Source organism: Tachyglossus aculeatus, chromosome 18 (genome assembly GCF_015852505.1).
Source record: "Tachyglossus aculeatus isolate mTacAcu1 chromosome 18, mTacAcu1.pri, whole genome shotgun sequence".
Taxonomy (NCBI): Eukaryota; Metazoa; Chordata; class Mammalia; order Monotremata; family Tachyglossidae; genus Tachyglossus; species Tachyglossus aculeatus.
In genome coordinates, this window is record NC_052083.1 from 31,077,330 (window position 1) to 31,098,360 (window position 21,031).

Sequence of the window (21,031 nt, forward strand, 5' to 3'; positions counted from 1 at the left end):
TATATTATATATAATTATATGATTGATATATTATGCAATAATATATGGTATAATATATTATTATATTAGCAATATAATTGTTATTACTCTGTTATTAATGATGTGTAGGTAGCTATAATTCCATTCTGATGGTATTGACACCTACCTGAGAAGCAGCTTGGCTCAGTGGAAAGAGCCCGGGCTTGGGAGCCAGAGGTCATGAGTTCTAATCCCGGCTCCGCCACTTGTCAGCTGGGTGACTTTGGGTAAGTCACTTCACTTCTCTGGGCCTCAGTTCCCTCATCTGTAAAATGGGGATTGACTGTGAGCCCCACATGCGGCAATACGATCACCTTGTATACCCCCCAGCGCTTAGAACAGTGCTTCACACATAGTAAGCGCTTAACAAATGCTATTATTACTACTTGTTTTGTTGTCAGTCTCCCCCTTCTAGACTGTGAATCTGCGGTTGGGTAGGGACCGTCTCTATATGTGGCCGATTTGCCCTTCCCAAGCGCTTAGTCCAGCGCTCTGTCCACAGTAAGCGCTCAATAAAAGCGACTGAATGAATGAATCAGGTTGGCAACAGTCCCAGTCCCATTCATTCATTCATTCAATCGTATTTATTGAGCGCTTACTGTGGGCAGAACGCTGGACTAAGCGCTTGGGAAGTACAAGTCGGCACATGTGAGGTCGTTGGGGGCAGGAATAATAATAATAATAATAATTTGTTAAGCGCTTACTATGTGCAAAGCACTGTTGTAAGCGCTGGGATCTTACCTCCTTCCCTTCCCCACAGCACCTGTATATATGTATATATGTTTGTACATATTTTTTACTCTATTTATTTATTTATTTTATTTGTACATATCTATTCTGTTTATTTTATTTTGTTAGTATGTTTGGTTTTGTTCTCTGTCTCCCCCTTTTAGACTGTGAGCCCACTGTTGGGTAGGGACTGTCTCTAGATGTTGCCAATTTGTACTTCCCAAGCGCTTAGTACAGTGCTCTGCACATAGTAAGCGCTCAATAAATACGATTGATGATGATGATGTGTCTGTTGTGGTGGTGTACCCTCCGGAGCACTTAGTACAGTGTTCTGCACACAGTGAGCGCTCAGTGGGCTGAAAGGGCTAGTCTTGTTTTGTCCTATACTTCTTGATCCTTGTGGAAAAATTTAAAACTGTTAATTGAGTATGAGTAATTGAGTATAGTGTTAATTGAGCACTGAATTAAACACTTGGAGGAGTGTAATAGATCCCTGCCCTCAAAGAGCTTGCCGTACAGTCCCTATTTGGCATCTTTATTTTCCAAAGGGGAACCTGTTTCAGCACATAGTTCTTTTCACGCACTGTAAGTTCATCATCAATCGTATTTATTGAGCGCTTACTATGTGCAGAGCACTGTACTAAGCGCTTGTGAAATACAAATTGGCAATGTATAGAGACAGTCCCTACCCAACAGTGGGCTCACAGTCTAAAATTATCCAGTTCACTGGATAAGAAGCATTTTGACTATTACGTTTTTCAATACCAAGCGTGTCAATCTCTCCCAAGCATTTAGTAGAGTGCTGTGCTTAAGGTAAGTGATCAATAGTTACCACCGATTCCGCCATTCCCTTAAATCGTTTCCTTTCCCTTAAATTTATTTTGACCTGCTGTACCACCCTGTCATTGTCCAAAACCCTAATACCCAGCAATTGCTTTCCCAGCGGGGTCATCATCATCATCAATCGTATTTATTGAGTGCTTACTATGTGCACAGCACTGTACTGAGCGCTTGGGAGGTACAAATTGGCAACATATAGAGACGGTCCCTACCCAACAGTGGGCTCACAGTCTAAAAGGGGGAGACAGAGAACAAAACCAAACATACTAACAAAATAAAATAAATAGGATATGTACAAGTAAAATAAATAGAGTAATAAATACGTACAAACATATATACATATATACAGGTGCTGTGGGGAAGGGAAGGAGGTAAGATGCGGGGGATGGAGAGGGGGACGAGGGGGAGAGGAAGGAAGATGTGGAACAAATCTGGGAAGCAGAGTGGCTTATTGGAAAGAGCACAGGCCCAGAGGACCTGGGTTCTAATCCTGCCTCTGGCACTGCTCTGCTCAGACCTAGACAAGTCACTTAACTTCTCTGTGCCGAGTTACTGCATCTGCAAAACGGGGATTAATTCCCACTCCCTACTTAAGGCTGTGAGCATGTATATATGTCAATATCTATAATTCTGTTTACTTATATTGATGCTTGTCTATCTATACTGATGTCTGCCTCCCCCCTTCTAGACTGTGAGCCCATTGTGGGCAGGGATTGTCTCTCTATATTGCTGCATTGTACTTTCCAAGTGCTTAGTACAGCGCTGTGCACACCGTGAGCGCTCAAATACTATGGACTGATTGACTAAAACAGTAGAGAATCATCATCATCATCAATCGTATTTATTGAGCGCTTACTATGTGCAGAGCACTGTACTAAGCGCTTGGGAAGTACAAATTGGCAACATATGTACAAATTGGCAACATAGAATGTTACAGGAAGCGGCGGGCTGTTCTGAAGACCTATTTTCCATGCTCCTGAATTAACCCAAATGCAACATTTAGTGGAATTTAGTGGACTGAGCATAATATTTGTTTTGGAGGAGTAAAGGGGGGGGGGGAATAGTGGGGAAGAGGACAAAGCGAGTCAAACTGTGTATGTCTGTGTGTGTGTGTCTGTTTGAAAATGCAGTGGCATCTAAAATGAGCTCGTATACGGGGCGTACTATAGCCCGGACGTAGAAGTCCGAGGCATTTAAAGGTCAAACAAGCACAGCTGAGCCATCAGCGAGCAGTTTAAACTGTTCAGCTTTGTTCTGAACAGTTAACAGGAACGGTTCCCATGCTAAGGCATTTTTGAAATTTTCTAAATGGCGTAGGACGGCCTACAAATATCCAGACCTCCCAGCTGAAACCGGGATCATCATCAATCGTATTTATTGAGCGCTTACTGTGTGCAGAGCACTGTACTAAGCGCTTGGGAAGTCCAAATTGGCAACATATAGAGACAGTCCCTACCCAACAGTGGGCTCACAGTCTAAAAGGGGGAGACAAAACCAAACATACTACAAAATAAAATAGTATTGAGTGTAGCGAGGTGAGGTAAGAGGGGGCAAGATGACTGCTTTAAAGCGGATGGGGAGGAGTTTCTGTTCGACGCGGAGGTGGATGAGCAACCACCGGAGGTTCTCGAGGAGCAGGGAAACCCGGACTGAACATTTTTGTAGAAAAATGATCCAGGAAGCAGAGTACACAGCATGGACTGGAGCGGAGTGAACTGGAGAGACGCCTCACCCTCAGCCCCGATGTCCGTATCTGTAATTTCATTTATATTATCGTCTCTCCCTCTAGACTGTATAATAATAATAATGTTGGTATTTGTTAAGCGCTTACTATGTGCCAAGCACTGTTCTAAGCCCTGGGGTAGATACAAGGTAATCAGGTTGTCCCATGTGGGGCTCACAGTCTTAATCCCCATTTCACAGATGAGGGAACTGAGGCCCAGAGAAGTGAAGTGACTTGCCCCAAGCCACCCAGCTGACAATCAATCAATCATATTTATTGAGCGCTTACTGTGTGCAGAGCAAACAAAGGAGCCTGTGGTTCTCCAGAGACCCCGTGGATGTGTAATCTTGAATCTGGAACCTCCCCCAGTGCTCGGTACGGAGCTGGGCACGTACCCAATCACTCAATCGTATTTATTGAGCGCTTACTGTGTGCAGAGCACTGTACTAAGCGCTTGGGAAGTACAAGTTGGCAACATATAGAGACAGTCCCTACCCAACAGTGGGCTCACAGTCTAAAAGGTGTTCAGAACATAATGCAAATATCCACCTCCAGGCTTGGGCACAGACAGACCATACGCTAAGGCAAAAGAAACCACTTTGACTGACCAACCCCCTTTCATTGGAAAAACCAAACTCTAGGCCCACCAGTAAATATCATGACAGGGAGGAAACAGGATTGCTTTTTTAAAACATGTATATTTTAGAATCATAATGCTTACATTTTAACAATCTTAATACAATTTGTGTTTAGTCTAACAATATATTACAGAACAATGTGAAAAATGATTTTACAGTAAACCATGAAAATGGAATTAATCATAATACCCGCAGTGTCGAAGTCACTAACTTGTCACCTTTTCCAGTCAGAGAATCCCAGCAGCTGGACTTAACAGCGTTTTCCGTTTCACCTGATTAAAACTGTCATGAATTTTACAGAAGACGGGCATTCCCTTCACCCCAAAAAAATCAAAACCAAACGAAACCAAAATAAAAGACTTACTTTAGAGGTCATTCTTACTAATCCCAGTCAAAGGGACTAGCATATTTTTTTTCTGGTTATTCCAGTCTGATAGACAAAATTCCTTTCTACAGTTTTAAGTTTGTATCACACAACCCAAGATTAAAGATAAAATAAAAACTAAGGATTAGCTTTTGAGGAGATACTTCCCTCACAATTTCTCCGTTGGATCTTTGTCCTTAGGGAAAAGGATTTGTCGCTGGAAATTTTTCTGTGTGTGGAATGTCACGACAGCGGCGCGCTAGAGAACTGAATGGAGAAAGTCAGTATCCCGTCAAGTGCGACAATCCCCAGAGCAGAAGCAGGACATGACCGAGGGGTTATAATTTTTCCAGCCACAGGAAAACCCATGAAATTCACAAAAATTATACCTCTTTTTTTTAACAGCTGATCATATTTACAGGTTCATATATCTATGGATAGCAGAACCACCATTTTCTCCCACTTGAGAGTGTATTTTAAGCATCTCACCATTTTCTAGAGCTGCAGTCTTTCCAAACGTGAAGCCAGCTCGGTCTCTGCTTGTAGGCATAAATCTTGCAGTTAGTAACCGTTTAATGCATGATGTGACCATTTCTTTCCTGGCGACTATTTAGAAAAATTTGGTGCAGGCGCAATGCGCAACTGAATCGTTCTGTGGTGTAAAACCAAAGCAGAGAAACGCATGCACGTTGGATGCTATGGAGAGCTCTAGGCACAATTTAAGTCACGTAAAGTCACGTACAGATATTTTTAAGTGGGCATCCTTGATTCTCTCTGAGTACCGGCCCACCACCTAATCTTACGATGGGAGTGGAACCAAAGTATAAAATACCAAATGAAAACAAGCCAGATTTCAACCACAGCTGCTTCAAGGAAGTCAGTGTGGGAAAATGACCTGGAGCTAGTAGTCTTTTCTCCCAACTGGAATGCATATTCTAGAGACTCTGTTCACTGGAGATGATCTTCCACTGGCAGAGGAACTATTTCCTCAGGGGGCTTGATGCCGACAAGGCCATTATGTGTTCAAGTTGGGAGCCTCAAAGGCAACAAGCATCCAGTGGCCGCCCTATTCCGAATCTCTCTTCCACAAGGTTTTGAATAACTAGCTTGCCTCAGCTGATTAAGCGTAGTTTGAAGGGGCCCATACTGGAAATCGATTTGAGAAAGTCTGTGGGAGAGCTCCTAAATACTTACCTTCTTTTCTGCTTCCACCTGTCGTTGATTCAAATGAGAAAACGTTACGAGAAGTGCGCGGCCTTTATGCTTTGAACGGCTTCAACACCCTAAAGGGAATACCGAAAACGGAGCGACTGCCAAGACGAATCGGCTTTCTGTCCGCTATCTTGAGCGACCTGTGAATCAGCCGTAGAAGATTTCTGTTCCACTTTTTAAGGCTCACACCACAGAGGTTATCTAGAAGAAGTGCCACCTTCCTGCTAGAACTGACTACATATCAGTTTGCATTTACTTTCCTTCCACAGCCCACCGAACTGTCCCATGAATGAGAGTACTTCTCTTAATATGTACAAAAATACATAGCTTTTGAGAGCTGGAAAAGGTTTAAAACATACATCACTTATTTACAAGCTGTGACTTTTACACTAATTAAAAACTAACATTTATGTCCTTGATGGTTTGGTGTTTTGTTCTTTGGGGGGCCGGGCGGGGAGGGCGGGGGGAGGCTTGGTGCAACTTATACACAGATGTTACATCAGTTAGTTTGGACTTCCTTTTTTCTTTAAATAATAATCAATATAATCAATCCTATGTACAACAAAATTTACAACTGAGAACAAAAGAATCAGTTGGGACTGTATAGGTGAAAGATGAAAGATGCACCAGGAGCGGGTCAGTTTTAAGACCTTCATTCTTCCCGGAAGCCGGACAAGGAACGTACTCTGAGAGAGGCCTTCTGGTCACCTTCATTTTCAATGAAGCATGTGGAATTCTAGGATTAAGGTGCAAAAACACATATGGCTATGGATTTCCCCACTGCTCCAGCACAGCGACCCAGTCCCGGGGCCGGAGAGCTGAAACTCCAGCGTGCTCCCAACCAATTTCTCACCCACCCACCCTGGTCCAGCCTGCCTGGGGGGCGAGGAGAGGGTGAGCGGCCTAGGGAGGCAGGGAGTCGGGGCTGGGACACAGCCTCGGGGAGCTGGGCGTTTTTAACCGCTTCCTGCCTCTCCTCTGGAGAGGGCTATCCCTGGGGGCCACCTCGTTCCAAGTAATGGGGATGGGAAGAAACCATCGAAACGACAAAGCCCAACGACGAGACACGGGACAACGGACGTTTACTACACTTGGGATGCGCCACACATTCAACTCAATCAGCGTTCTGGCAGGACGCGGGGTCCCAAGACCACTCGAGTCCTAACTTAACCGCTTAAGTGCCGGGGTTTGGATGGTACCTTCCAAATGCCTCCGAGGGGCCCGGAGGGCGCACGTCCCAGGACCCCGTGGGTCCGTGTGATGAACGGGTCAAGGCACAGAAGGGGTTAAGTATGCCAAAGAACTACAAAAGGTCATTTTAGAAAAGGACATTCCGATGAGCTTGAAAAAGGATCACCCGGCACCCCGAAGGGAATCGGGAAATCATTCTGGTCCAGAAATCAGACGGTGGTGGGGCCGGCCGGACGGGTGGACAGACGGACACAGACGCGCGCGCACACACCACACACACACACACACCACTAATGGGGTCAGGATGGGGCAGCCACCCACACAAGAGCCAGCGGGATTCGTGGCCGCTCCAGATGGAGTGATGGATTAGGAGTGCTTTCCAACTCGATCCGCTGTACGAGACTGATTTGGGGCGGGGAGGACGACCCGGGTTGGGGGAAGCTGGGTGGGAGGGGAAGGGGACGGAGATGGCAGAATGAGCCGTGACGCACAAAAGGCGTCGTCCGAAAGCAACATCATCGCCGGCAAGATGCGCCGCACGCGGACTATACAGAGGGTTCGACGACTCGGGGGCCGCCGCCGAACCGTCGTGGCTGATCGGGCTGCGGTGTTACAGCGGAGGAGGACGATCGGGGCGGGAGCCTTCAGGGTGCATTGGGATCCGGTCTCGGGCGCGTCCGTTCGTCCCTCCGCCTCTCCGGGGCGTCGTCATGTGACGTTGACTTCCAGGACGTGGTCGTCCTTGCTGGGGATGACCAGGATCTGCATGCCGGTGCTGGAGTTGAAGACCTGACCGGCTGGGAAGGACTGTAGCCGGGGCATGGGGAAGCCTCGGGTCTCCGTGCTGGCTGCAGAATGGAGGCTACCTCTGCTCTTTATGCTGCTGCTGTCGGCCTGATCATCCAAATTCTTGTCCACTGACAGGTTATCGTTTTCAATCCAGCTGTCTGCAAAATGGAAGGATAAGGAGGAGGGCGTTGATAAAGCGCTTCCTATGTGCCCTGCACAGAGTTTGTGGCCTAAGGGTGGTGGGGGGGGGGCGCGTTATTTTATTCCCATTTTTACAGATGAGGAAACTGTGGCACAGAGCAGTTTAAGTGGCAGGTTCGGCACTAGAACCCAGGCTTCTGACTGTCGGTCCTGCGCTCTTTCCACTAGGCCACGTGGAGCCTGAAATGGTGCTGAAAACTCCCAAGTCATTCCAAGAACAATCCCCACCGACCCATCCGTGGGAAAAACATTGAATTACCCTAACTCGGGCTCAAAGGAAAAGTGGCAATGCACTCATTTCTCTTTCCTAGCAGAAAATGGAAGCAGTGTGGGCTGGGGAAAGAGCACAGGCCTGGTTCTAATCCCAGCTTCACCACTTGTCTGCTGTTTGACCCTGGGCAAGGCACTATACTTCTCTGTGCCTCAGTTACCTCATCTGTCAAATGGGGATTACGACTGTGAGCTCCATGTGGGACACAGACGGTGTCCAGCCTTGTATCTACGCCAGTTCTTAGTACAGTGCCTGACGCTTAGCAAGCACTTAAAAATTATGTTAAAAAAATGCTTTTTAGTCAGTCTGTTTTTAATAGGATCCTTACTCCATCAGGGAAGAAGAGAAGGACACAACTTCATGGCCACTTGGCATTGACAGTCTGTGGCTTAAGTTTGTCAAGAGTTCCAATCACCATGTGGCTTTTATTACTCCTCACCAATCTTGAAGACTATTGGTCTATGGGCTCTCTCCCAACCCACAAGGTCACTTTCACTGTCAAGCAAAATTTGACAATTTGACCCAATGAAGATTATGATGATGACAATGGCATCTGTGTTAGTGCTTATACTTTGGGTCGGGGTAGATACAAGTTAAGAAAACAACGGCAGCAACGCTTACCAGCATCAAGTTGCGTGGAGTGGGCAGAATGATGAGGGAGGTATTTAAATAACCTTACATCGGGAAAGGGGAGATAGCCAGCAAACAGAGGCATGACTTCCATGTGGACTTTGTGGGTGGCTCGGGCTGCCACGGGCATCGCGAGGACACCGGAACTCTTTCCGCACACGGCCCAGTTACTACTGTTGTCCACGACTGAAACACATGAAAACACGACTGAAACACATGAAAACAAGCAAACGCAACCGTGAGGATCAACCTGAAGTTCTTGGGGAACACTTCGTTACCCTTTCGGCAGGAGACAGCTACCTAAACAGCGTTTTCGGATAGCCCGGGTCCACTCTGGCCTACTCACGACCCGACGCTCTCAAAAAGCTCATTATGGGCAGGGAATATGACCACTAGTTTCATTCATTCAATCGTATTTATTAAGCGCTACTGTGTGCAGAGCACTGTACTAAGCGCTTGGGAAGTACTTCTGTTGTACTGTACTTTCCCAAGTGCTTAGTAGAGTGCTTTGCACATAGTAGGTGCTCAATAAGTATCGTTGATTGACTGAGACAGGCAAGTACACCCAGCCGTAGGGCTGAACATAATCCACTAATCTTAGTGCCCGTCAGGGAGAATATTTCCAGAAGCCTGCCAGGAAAAGCCTGATACATCAGGATGCTGGGTAAATCTATAAATTTCAGTGGAAAGAGACCCTTTTTTTCCCACAAACTCTGATGGGGTCAGTCTCACGAAGAATCCTGGGTGGGTCAGGCTACCATTAATCTATCAATCAATGGTATTTATTGAGCACTTACTCTGACCAGAGCACTGTACTAAGCGCTTGAGAAAGTAAACTACAGTAGGTTGAACCTGGCTCTCAAGAAGCTGTCAACGTAGTGGGGAAGACAGACACTAAACTAAATTACAGGTAGGGGAAAGCAAGAGAGTACACAAATGCAATGAAGACGGGGTGGGGGGAATACCCAAATGCTTAGCCACACAAAAGTGTGGCAGTGGTGGGGGGAAGGAGGGAATGGCAGGGAACAGGTCTGCTAATTCTGTTGTATTGTACTTTCCTGAGAGCTTAGTACAGCGTTCTGCCCATAGTGAGCACTTAAAAGATACCAGGGCCTGTCGAGATTAGCAGTCTGCTGGGCTTTAAAAGGGGCGGGAGTTCCAAACCAAAGGGAGGCCATGAGCAAGAAGCTGGCGGCGAGAGGGACAAGAATAAGATGCAGGGAGCAGGTCGATTTGAAGGGAGAAAAGGGTGTGAGTTGGGATGTAATGGGAGACGAGCAAGGAGATAGAGCCAGGAGACAGCAGACTGAATGCCTTAAAGCCAAAGGTCAGGAGAGTCACTTGATCCGATTCAGCACAGGCCTAGAAGAACCCTAAAAAAGATTTCAGCCAAGAAAACCTCTGGGCCAAAGGTTCAACGCAATGCAGGGGCATCGAAAATCAGGACACTCACCTTCGTACATAAGTTTTGTGGAACAATACTCATCCGATTCCGTTAACGAGTCATCCTTATCCACCTCCAGGAGGTCAGAGAGGCGGGTGATGGACACTTCCAAAGAACAGAGTGAGCCCGTTTTACAATACTCTGTCCCCAAAGGAGGGAATATCTCAGTTTTCACATTGTATAATGTCTGGGGGAGGGAAGAAAGGGACACTGAAAAACCATTTCATCACCTTCAAGGGATCAATCACACTACTTTCCTTATGGCTATTTAATCAGGTTGGCCGGTGAAAGCTGCCTACTCTGCTCCTTTGCTGCAAACCTCTGTTTGAAAGACAAGATGAGGCAAGATGTTGGCTTTACGATGACATTTGGGGTTCTGGGCAAGAAGCTGAAACGGGTTTCCCTAATACCAGCTTTTCCAATGGTAGAGGAACGAGAGCTAATTCAAGAAGCGCATCTAATATAAAGGATTAAAAGAATCCCTTCTCTGCTTTTCTGTGGTATTTGTTAAGAGCTTACTATGTGCCAGGCACTACACTGAGCACTGCCAAAGATTTAAGAAAATCATACACAGGGACACAGTCCCTGCCCCAACTGGGGATCCCAGTCTAAGTAGAAGAAATGCTTCAGAAGTTTTATTCTTTTAATTACTATTATGAGCAACAGCACTGGCCTAGTGCCAAGAGCACGGGCCTGAGAGACAAAGGACCTCAGTTCTAATCCCAGCTCTGCCACTTGTCTGCTGGGTAACTTTGGGCAAGCCTCCGCTATCTCATCTGCAAAATGGGGACGAAGACTGTGAGCTCCATGAGGGACAAGGGCGGTCCAACCCGATTTGCTTGTTATCCACCTCAGTGCTTAGTACAGTGCCTGGCACATAGTAAGCACTTAACAAATACCATTATTATTATTATTAGCTTAGTTCAGTCCCTGGCAAACAGTAAGTGCTTAACAAATACCATTAAAAACACACACACACACAGAAAAGAAAAAACATGTTTAGAAAAGCCATTTTCACTTTCAGCCTGAGTGGACTTGTTATTGTGCCACACATTTGCGGTTGCCTCATCTGAAGAATGGGAATTGAGACTGTGAGCCCCACGTGGGCCAGGGACTGTGTCCAACCCGATTTGCTTGTATCCACCCCAGCACTTAGTAAAGTGCCTGGCACATAATAAGCGCTTAAATACCATAATTATTATTAATTTACTACTGTCCCTTAGTGGGGAAGACAACCACAACAACAAAGCTTGTGCTGCTGCAGACCTACATGAAGGGTTACTGCACTGCAATGTGCTCGGATTGTTTGTAGGCCACAAACTGCAACTGAAATAAAGCGTTCAACTACCCTGGAAGCTTAGCACAAAGGTTTTTATTTTCCCCCGTGAAAAATGTACTAACCCAGTCTCTCCCCTCCGGACCCCTGGCAGAAAGGAGTGGCTCTAGGTCAGGGCCAACAGGACTTACTGATAAATCTGAAACCGAGTTGTAGTAGCAAATTGGTGTTGATTTTCCTCAGGGGAAAACACAATTTGGGAACTCCCTGACTTTCCCTTGCTGCTTTCTTCTCTTCTCTGACCCCTTATTCACAGCGCATCGTCTGATCCGTCCTGCTTTTGAGAAGTGAGGTCAGGGGGAGGCTGAAGTCCCATGGAGGTGGGAGGGGAAAGAGTGTCCAGGGTTGATGGGGTCAGTGCCTTTCTTTCAGCCGCGGCCCAGCTCATCGCAGCCCAAATGGGCTAACCCACTCAAAGGGAATGAAAAGCCATTCTGATACGTTCCCCTGTGCTTATCTTTCATCACTTTGATCCTCCCTCCCCCCGTGTTTCCTTCCACCCTAGAACTACCGATGACAGGAGACACTTACGAAAAAATTTTCCATTTGAAATTCGTAAGTGTACGGCTGTAGGGAGACAGAGTGTTCTTCTTTAGACACCGGGCGAAACTCGACCGAAAACCGACACTGCAGGGAAGGGGGAAATGCCGTGGTCCACATCAATTCCCACACAAAGAACACAGACTGCTGACTGTATATAGGCTGAAAAGACAGAAGTCACGGTGACTAGGGATTTCTGACAAAAACCAAATCAGTGAAGGAAAACTGTGCCGTTGTTTTTTATAAAAGCTGACAATGAGATCCCAGTGTGTGCTGCTCTCTGGTCCACAACCACTATTTCCCCCCTTCCCTCCTGCAGAGGACCGCACAAATATAGCAAAAATACTTTTGATCTAATTGATTCCATAAATTCCCGAGCACTGGGGAATCACAGACCTAAATTAAAGGAAGTTCAGAAGTGCAGCGCTGGCCCAGTGGTATCGAAATATGCAACCTCATCCTGAAGGATTTTTTAAACACTAAAAGATGTACAAATACATGTATGCCTTTGCCAGTCACACTGAGCCCAAGCCAGTGGAAGAAATAACTGATTCCAGCATACGAAGCACCTGATTATAAAAAGCCTAAATTAGAAATATAATGGAAGTTTCTGGTTAAAATGTTTCATTTTCAAACATATTTGGTTAGGAAGTAGAATTCATTTTTCAAAAAGGTAAAAAAACATAACGGTATCTAATCTGAAAAATGCCCAGTGCAGGTCATACTTAAAAGCATACTGGAAAAAGTGAACAGCAGCAGAAGGACTGTGGTTCCACGAGGCGGCCCAGAAAGGTCTGACCACATTACACCAACAAACATCAACCTTTCTTTGCCATGTCACCGATTACATTCCTCTACTCCTTCAATCATCAAGCAAAGGAGGAAAAAGAAAATCTCACCGAACTGTGGAGTAACCATGAACAGGAAACTAATAATTAGAAATAAAACTGACCTAAGAGAACCAGCATATTTTTCAAATCCTCTCCCGAAAATACAGTGATCCATTATACGTGGCCTAAATCAATCAATCCATCTATGGTATTTAGACTGTGAGCCCACTGTTGGGTAGGGACTGTCTCTATATGTTGCCAACTTGTACTTCCCAAGCGCTTAGTACAGTGCTCTGCACACAGTAAGCGCTCAATAAATACGATTGATGGTGATGATGATTGAGTGATTAGGGTATGCAAAGCATTGTATTAAATACTTGGGAGAGTACAACAGAGAAGCATCATGCCCTGGTGGAAAGAGGAAGTCAGAGAACATAGATTCTAATCCCAGCTCTGCCCGCTGCTTGCTTTTTGACTATGGGCGAGTCATTTTATTTCTCTGTGCCTCAGTTTCCTCAACTGTAAAATGGGTACTAAATACCTCTTCTCTCTCTTACTTAGACTGGGACCCCCGAGGGAGACAGGGACTGTGTCCAACCTGATTAACTTGTATCTACCCCAGCCCTTCGAACAGGGGTTGACACACAATAAGTGCTTAACAAATACCATAAAATTTTGACTATGGGAGAGTCATTTTATTTCTCTGTGCCTCAGTTTCCTCAACTGTAAAATGGGTATTAAATACCTCTTCTCTCTCCTACTTAGACTGGGAGAGTGAGACAGGGACTGTGTCCAACCTGATTAACTTGTATCTACCCCAGCCCTTAGAACAGGGGTTGACACACAATAAGTGTTTAACAAATACCATAAAATTTTGACTATGGGCGAGTCATTTTATTTCTCTGTGCCTCAGTTTCCTCAACTGTAAAATGGGTATTAAATACCTCTTCTCTCTCCTACTTAGACTGGGACCCCCGAGTGAGACAGGGACTGTGTCCAACCTGATTAACTTGTATCTACCCCAGCCCTTAGAACAGGGGTTGACACACAATAAGTGTTTAACAAATACCATAAAATTTTGACTATGGGCGAGTCATTTTATTTCTCTGTGCCTCAGTTTCCTCAAGTGTAAAATGGGTATTAAATACCTCTTCTCTCTCCTACTTAGATTGGGACCCCCGAGTGAGACAGGGACTGTGTCCAACCTGATTAACTTGTATCTACCCCAGCCCTTAGAACAGGGGTTGACACATAATAAGTGCTTAACAAATACCATAAAATTTTGACGATGGGCGAGTCATTTTATTTCTCTGTGCCTCAGTTTCCTCAAGTGTAAAATGGGTATTAAATACCGCTTCTCTCTCCTACTTAGATTGGGAGAGTGAGACAGGGACTGTGTCCAACCTGATTAACTTGTATCTACCCCAGCCCTTAGAACAGGGGTTGACACACAATAAGTGCTTAACAAATACCATAAAAAAAACCCAAAAATCACCAGAGTTGGTAGACACATTCCAAGCCCACAAGGAGCTCACTTCCTACAGGATATTAAGGGGAAAGGAGTTCCAGGCCAGAGGCAGGACCAGGGTGAGCTAGACAAGATACAGCTAGTAGGCTGACATTAAGAGGAATGAAGTGAATGGACTGGGTTGTAGCAGGGAGTCAGTGAGGTAAGGATAGAGGTGGAGAGCTCATTGAGTTCTTTAAAGCCAATGGTATGGAGGTTTCGTTTAACGCGGAGTCGGATGGGCAACCACTGGAGGTGTACGAGGAGTGGGAGATGTGGACTGAATTTTTTTTAAGAAAAACGATTTAGGCGGCAGAGCGAAGTGAGGACTGGAGTTGGGAGAGGCAGGAGGCGGGAAGGCTGATGCAGTAATCAGGACAGGATCTAATAAGAGCTTGGCTCAGCATTGCAGTAGATTGGATGGAGGAGGAAAGGGCAGATTTTAACAATGTTGTGAAGAAAATGATATCCCCACCGAGAGGCCTTTCCAGAGACATCACTTCCCCTATTTCCAATCAATCAATCAATTGTATTTATTGAGCGCTTACTGTGTGCAAAGCACTGTACTAAGTGCTTGGGAAGTACAAGTTGGCAACATATAGAGACGGTCCCTACCCACCAGTGGGCTCACAGTCTAAAAGGGGGAGACAGAGAACAAAACCAAACATACTAACAAAATAAAATAAATAGAATACATATGTACAAGTAAAATAGAGTAATAAATATGTACAAACATATATACAGGTGTATATATATTTCCCCTCCCCTTTGTATCACCTAGGCACTTGGGTCTGAACCCCTTAAGCACTTTGATTTTTACTCCACCCCCAAAGCACTCATGCACATATCCATCTATGATTTATTTTGCTGCCTTCTTTCCCCTCTAGCTTGTAAGCAGGGGAAGGAAACATGTCTACCAACTCTGTTGTACTGTATGCTCCCAAGCGCTTAGTACATTGGTCTGTACACAGTGAGGGCTCACTAGAAAGCACTGTTTGAATGATTCATAGATTTGATAAGAGAACTAAGCAACAGAAGAAATCTTTTTCCAGAATTCAGCCTCAGTTAATTAGTAACGGCACATCTACAGGGCTCTGAAAGCAAATTGTGTGTGTGTGTGTGTTTGCGGGGGGCGGGGGAAGGAGGGTTAAAAATAAAATTTTAGTAATTGCAAACAAGATGTTTATCTCAGAATTTGTTTCGATAACTTAGGTCTGTGAATCAAAGGCATGAACAACAGCTCCAGATCATTTTTACCTGTTGGGCCTTGGTGTTCAAAGGCATTAGTTTCAGGCCTGGGCTATTAGTAGCCTCTCTGAGGTTACTGTGTGATAACTGGAAGCCAAGTTCTGACAAATTCTGGACACAAACTTGGATATATTTCCTAAAATAAACAACAAAATAGGCAAAATAAATTTTTTACTCTAAACCGATCTAGGTGTTAAATACATTACAATCTTGCTCCAACAGATTTTTCCTGAAGTTCAATCGAGACCAACAACAGTTTGACAAAATCAAAGCAGAAGACTTTAATTTTCCATCCCATCTCAGATTTCCTAGGCACCTGCTGAAGGTGTAAAGAGAACACCCAAAAAACTGTCAAGAGGCCCTGTAATATGAGGGTGGGGCTATAATTAGAACAACCGTGGTATCTGTTAAGCACTTACTATGTGCTAAGTATTGGGGTATATATAGACTACTGGGACTCACAGCCTAAGGGGCAAGGGGAGCAGGTATTTATTCTTCAATTTACCGATGAGGAACCTGAGGCAGAGAGCAGTGACTTGCCCATCTCACAGGAGGAAAGTGGCAGAGCCGGGATCAGAACTCACAACTCCTGCCTTCCTCAGGCCCGTGCTCTTTCCATAAGGCCCTGCTGCTCCGTGATTATGAGATTCCCTCCCTCGGTCCTTAAACCATCTGCAGGGAAACTCTCCATTGTGCCATGGGACTGGGAGAGATTTCCCTCTTTGAGGCCTGCAATGGTGGAGTGGGAAGGGAATCCTCGGTCACGTGCTGGACTAGGCGGGGAGTGGGAACTCAAGCCCTGTGAGGTGCCAGGAATTCTCTTTCTTCAGTGTCCATACGGGAATTGGGGAAGAGGGACCCTGTAAAGTTACCGAGAACGGCAAGCACTGGGAATTTTAGGGAAGAAGTGGGCCTTGTGCTGGAGAGAAGCACATTGGGAGTCACACTCAGTACACAACTCATTTTAAAACATCCAAGTCTGACCGATGAAATTAGTTTTCTGCCTACATCTCAGCTGTGTGTGTGTGAGAAAACAAACCATAAAAGAGGTCACATTTTGCCACAATACAGAAATGCAATTACCAAGATATTTATGCTCCCATTCTTTCCCAGGAATCATTAGAAAGGCTACTGTACTGTTCAGCCCCAAAATCTGGCCAGTTCCTTGAACCCGAAATAAAAGTTCCAGCCTTGTCCAGAAAGTCTAAGTAAACTGAACCACCCTGAAAAAACATCCAGATTTGGCACATTCTGAAAAAATCTGACCTGAGAGTCTCAGATTCCAAACAACGTTGGACAGAAAAACCAGACAATCAGGAGATAAAAGTTCTTGTAACCAAATAATCAGATGACTTTAAAGTGGAAAATTCACTCCAGGCTCATCGGACTGGTTAGTGACGGGGAGTAAGAGGGGGAACAGATTTCAAGAAATCTCAAAACATTCCTCCTCCTCTTCAAATTATAGTTAACGTTAAGTGTCTCTCGCTCTCCATTCCCCTCACCTCTCCCTACTCCCCCAGTCCCTTTCCACTAAAACCGAGCCCTGAAAACAACGTGTTTCAATTTAAGACATTTTGAGGGAAAATGAGAAAAGTGGCTAAACATTTAATGCGTGCATTACCGTTTTCCAGCTGAGAGAAGGGAGTGGGTGGCCTTAAAAGGTATACTGAATGTTAACGCAATAATGGTGGAGTAAATTGACCATGGGCAATCAATAGATACCTAAAGAGGAGAAAAAGAGGAGATTCATATTTGTGGAATTTCTCATTGATTAAAACAATAATGTTTTTGCACAGCTGTAAATGTACCCCACGCACCCTGCCACCCCCTCAATCACTTCAGACTCCTCTGTACTTACCTGTTTATCTGTAATTAATCTATGTATTCACCTGGGTCTATTATATCTTCACTCATGCTCTTTTACTACTGAATGTTCATCAATGTATGCCTGCTTATCTTTCCTGTTAAACCAAAAGGTTCTCAGGAGGGATACGCCTTCTGTCCCCTTAGGGGCAAAACTAACACTCCACACCCAGTAGGTGCTGGATATTTCTACCCTCCAGAGTAAATCATAAAATATAATGCCCATAAAGTACATAGGGTAGAGAAGAGAGAAAGAAGCCCAGAACTTTGGCTTCACCAAAGTTGCCAACATCCCTCTCCACAATGCCCTGCTCATTTTATTTGAAGCTTCAGCTAATTAAATGGAGCTCTTTGGCTGTACTTCCCAAGCGCTTAGTACAGTGCTCTGCACACAGTAAGAGCTCAATAAATATGCACACAGTAAGAGCTCAATAAATATGACTGAATGAATGGGCTTTGTTTGAAGATTTCAAAAGAAGGGAGACCAGCAGACATAAATAGGCAAATGTATGGGAAACTTGTGGGAAAAGAAAAATCTAAGCCTGACACTAAAATGAAGGCAGATCTTTTGCCCTTAGTATACAAACAATAAAAAGCGCTTTTCCTTACCAGGAAAGGTAGAGGAAAATATTAATATTCTCTCATTTCTAACAGCATCAGGCAATATTCAAAAAATTCCAACTCTAGTCCTTACTTTCTGATCAACGGTAACCATGCAGTCCTCCGTTATCTGTTTTTCCTTATTTTTCCTCTGGGGTTCTTTATTTCCTTGCATTTCACTCTCCCCTGCAGTTGGTACTGAAGGCAAATAGATGACTTCCAATTCAAATTCGATCACATGGTAGGCAGGAGCCACCGGCAGACTGATGCTTGTGACCTTCTCGGAGGACTGAATCATGAGAGGCACCTCTGAAGACTTTTCTAAAACGGCAAGATAGAAAAAGGTTCAGAATTTTTCTCCCAGTTTCCGTGGCTCCTAAACTATGCTGGGACGACAGCGATAGGAGTTGACGGCCCTGCTAATGTTCCTGGGGCCTTTTCATCACAGGGGGAAGGAAACAAGTGAGGACAGAGGCCCAGCTGGATATTTAGACCATCTTTGAGCCCACTGCACCCATCACCACCCCCACTTTTGTGTAGCCTTGACTTGCTCCATTTATTCATCCCCCCGCCCAACCCCACGGCACTTATGTCCATATCTGCAATTTATATCACTGTCTCTCCTTCTAGACTGTAAGCTCATTGTGGTCAGGGAATCCGTCTGTTATTTTGTTACACAGTACTCTCCCAAGTGCTTAGTACCGTGCTCCGCACACAATAATTGCTCAATAAATAGTACTGACTGACTGACCACCCACGGATCTTAGTTCTCAGGCAGCTGCGGGTGGGGGACGGAGAGGAGGAAGTGTCTGTGTGGGGATGGGGGGGGAGGCACTGGAAGAAAAATACTCATCCCTCTTATCCATTTCCTCCCTTCTCTTCCTACCACTGCTGGACTCATCTGGTGACTTTCCAAAGGATGAGAAGTATTTCCAAGATCGGATTTCCGGGGTCTCCTGAGGTGGCTGAAATTTTTAACAGTCTCTTTCTCAGTCTGGAGGCATCTTTGTGTCCCTTCTGCCTGGGTGCCAGGCTAAGTCTCCTGGGGCAGTTTCCCCACTGGCCATCACTGGTTCCATTACTGGCCACCCCCTTTCTAGATCCCTACAATAACCCCCTTAATACATTTATTCTTTAGAGCAGAGCAGGATTCTGACATTATCAGGGAAGTGGGCAGATCTCCCTTCTGACTGCTGAAGGCTTACCTCTGGTGTTGGAATAAATCACAGCTCTGCTCTCTGAATGGAACAAGATAGGCATAGCATCTGCGTTGCTGAGCTGGAGGCTGTCTCCATTCTTTATGGCATAATGGCCAGTGGTGACAGTAAATTTGACCTTCTGGGGAATACCAGCCAACAGACTGTCTAAAGAGGAAACATAATTCAAAAACTGACATCACTGGTTTATTTATTGGCACACATGTGATTGTTTGGCAAGACTAGGTCTTCCAAAGGAAGTATGTAATTCAACTGAAAGGTGGGTCCAAAGAGCCCCAAACTGCCGTTCACCAAATCCTAAAACATCAGGACAACTGAAATTTGAAGGCGGTCGGGTTCAAAGCAAAGCTTGAGGAAAAACTGTCACGAAGTAGGTGGTGCAGATATGGGATTTGCTACCAAAAGATATAGTTCAGGCAGAAAATATTTATAGCTTTGGAAAGGGTATGGCTAAATATACATGAGAGGCCCTCAATGGGCTATTATTAGAGATATTAACTGATACATTTCTTATCATGAGGACGGATGTCAGGGAAGGCGATAATGAATGGCAGAGGGTCAAAACAGGTACGTTGTTGTTTTTTCATAGGCATAATTTGAGGCCAGGGATTGTATCCTAACAGGTCTATTGTACTGAATTGTCTCAAGTGCTTAATTCAGTGCTCCGCAGGCAGTAAGCGCTCAATGAAGGATCAATCAATTGATCTCTCAGTGACATCTCTGGATTCCATCCACTAATACTGTGGAGCTGAAGTTCTACCTGCTTCAGCAAGCAGCTTCAAAGTCGTCAACTCGTTTTTCGGTGTGAAGATGACACTGCCAAAGATGAGAACACCTTCCCTCAGGGGGAGTGTTTGAGAGAACATCTCTTTCATTCTTTGCCCAAGAACACCTCGGTATTCAGGTGTGCGCTGCTCACAAAACAATGGTTAAGAAGGGAAACTGATGTCCTATTGAGACATAGGCATGGGTTTTTGCAGTAGATTCCAAGCATAACAGGGGCACAGGGCAAGAAGTGTCTGCCAAGGAAACGGAGATGACGGAAAGCTGAGATCGGGTCTACTTTTGCAGCACCCAAATCCTAAATTCAGAGCACACATATTAGAAATGCTCCCGGAGGAAGTAAGATTCCCTTCCTCGCATTGCCTCCTGCCTGATTTTAGTCAGAAAGCAAAAACCAAACCAGCCAAAACAGCACACCAGGGTGCGGGTATCCGGAACAGAGGGAGACGAGAGAATCCGAGCAGCCAACTAAGGGTTCAGCGTCTGGGGAATTTTCTGCTGCTGCTGCACATTTTCTGGAAAGAGTAAAGGAAAATCCCGGGGACATCCCACATGGACAGATATTAGGGGAGGACTGAACTTACCAGTTAGTGGCTCCACTTTGAGCTGCGGCTCCTGCGAGTACACATCGTATTGCACTATGGGGTAAATGTGAGGGAGGACGAACTGCACTTGCCCCAAAGTGGTGCACAGCTGCCTGAGAGTGTACGTTCCAGGCTCTTTAGCCTGGACCACCCAAAAAAAAAAAAAAAAAAGACAAAACTCAATCAATCCCTCAATGGTATTTATCGAGCATTTACTATGTGCAGAGCACTGCACTAACAGCTTAGGAGAGTACAACAAACCAGAGTTGGCAGACACATTCCCTGCCCAAGGGCTGACAGTCTTCAGGGACTCATCTGCTTGTCGTTGTGGGTAGAGAACGTGTCAACCAATTCTGCTGCACTGTACTCTCCCAAGCACTTAGTACAGTGCTCTGCATACAGTAAGCACTCAATAAACACCACTGATGAATCCATTTCAAGTTCTCACCCCTTCTACTAAGATTTCCCATCCT

General features: G+C 45.2%; 1 protein-coding gene across 2 annotated transcripts in view; it reads right to left on the bottom strand.

Moving 5' to 3' along the window:
- Nucleotides 1-3,991: 3,991 nt before the first annotated feature.
- Nucleotides 3,992-21,031, bottom strand: part of TRAPPC10 (trafficking protein particle complex 10) — a 69,076-nt gene continuing 52,036 nt past the window's right edge. For both annotated transcript variants that reach the window (XM_038760059.1, XM_038760058.1), the window contains exons 15-23: nt 20,559-20,700; nt 19,180-19,338; nt 18,069-18,295; nt 17,133-17,233; nt 15,521-15,647; nt 11,918-12,088; nt 10,060-10,237; nt 8,598-8,792; nt 3,992-7,662 (exon numbers count right to left, since the gene is read on the bottom strand). In XM_038760059.1, the coding sequence (XP_038615987.1) occupies nt 7,424-7,662; nt 8,598-8,792; nt 10,060-10,237; nt 11,918-12,088; nt 15,521-15,647; nt 17,133-17,233; nt 18,069-18,295; nt 19,180-19,338; nt 20,559-20,700 (1,539 nt within the window). In that variant the 3' untranslated portion in view covers nt 3,992-7,423. The remainder of the gene's footprint in view (nt 7,663-8,597; nt 8,793-10,059; nt 10,238-11,917; nt 12,089-15,520; nt 15,648-17,132; nt 17,234-18,068; nt 18,296-19,179; nt 19,339-20,558; nt 20,701-21,031) is intronic.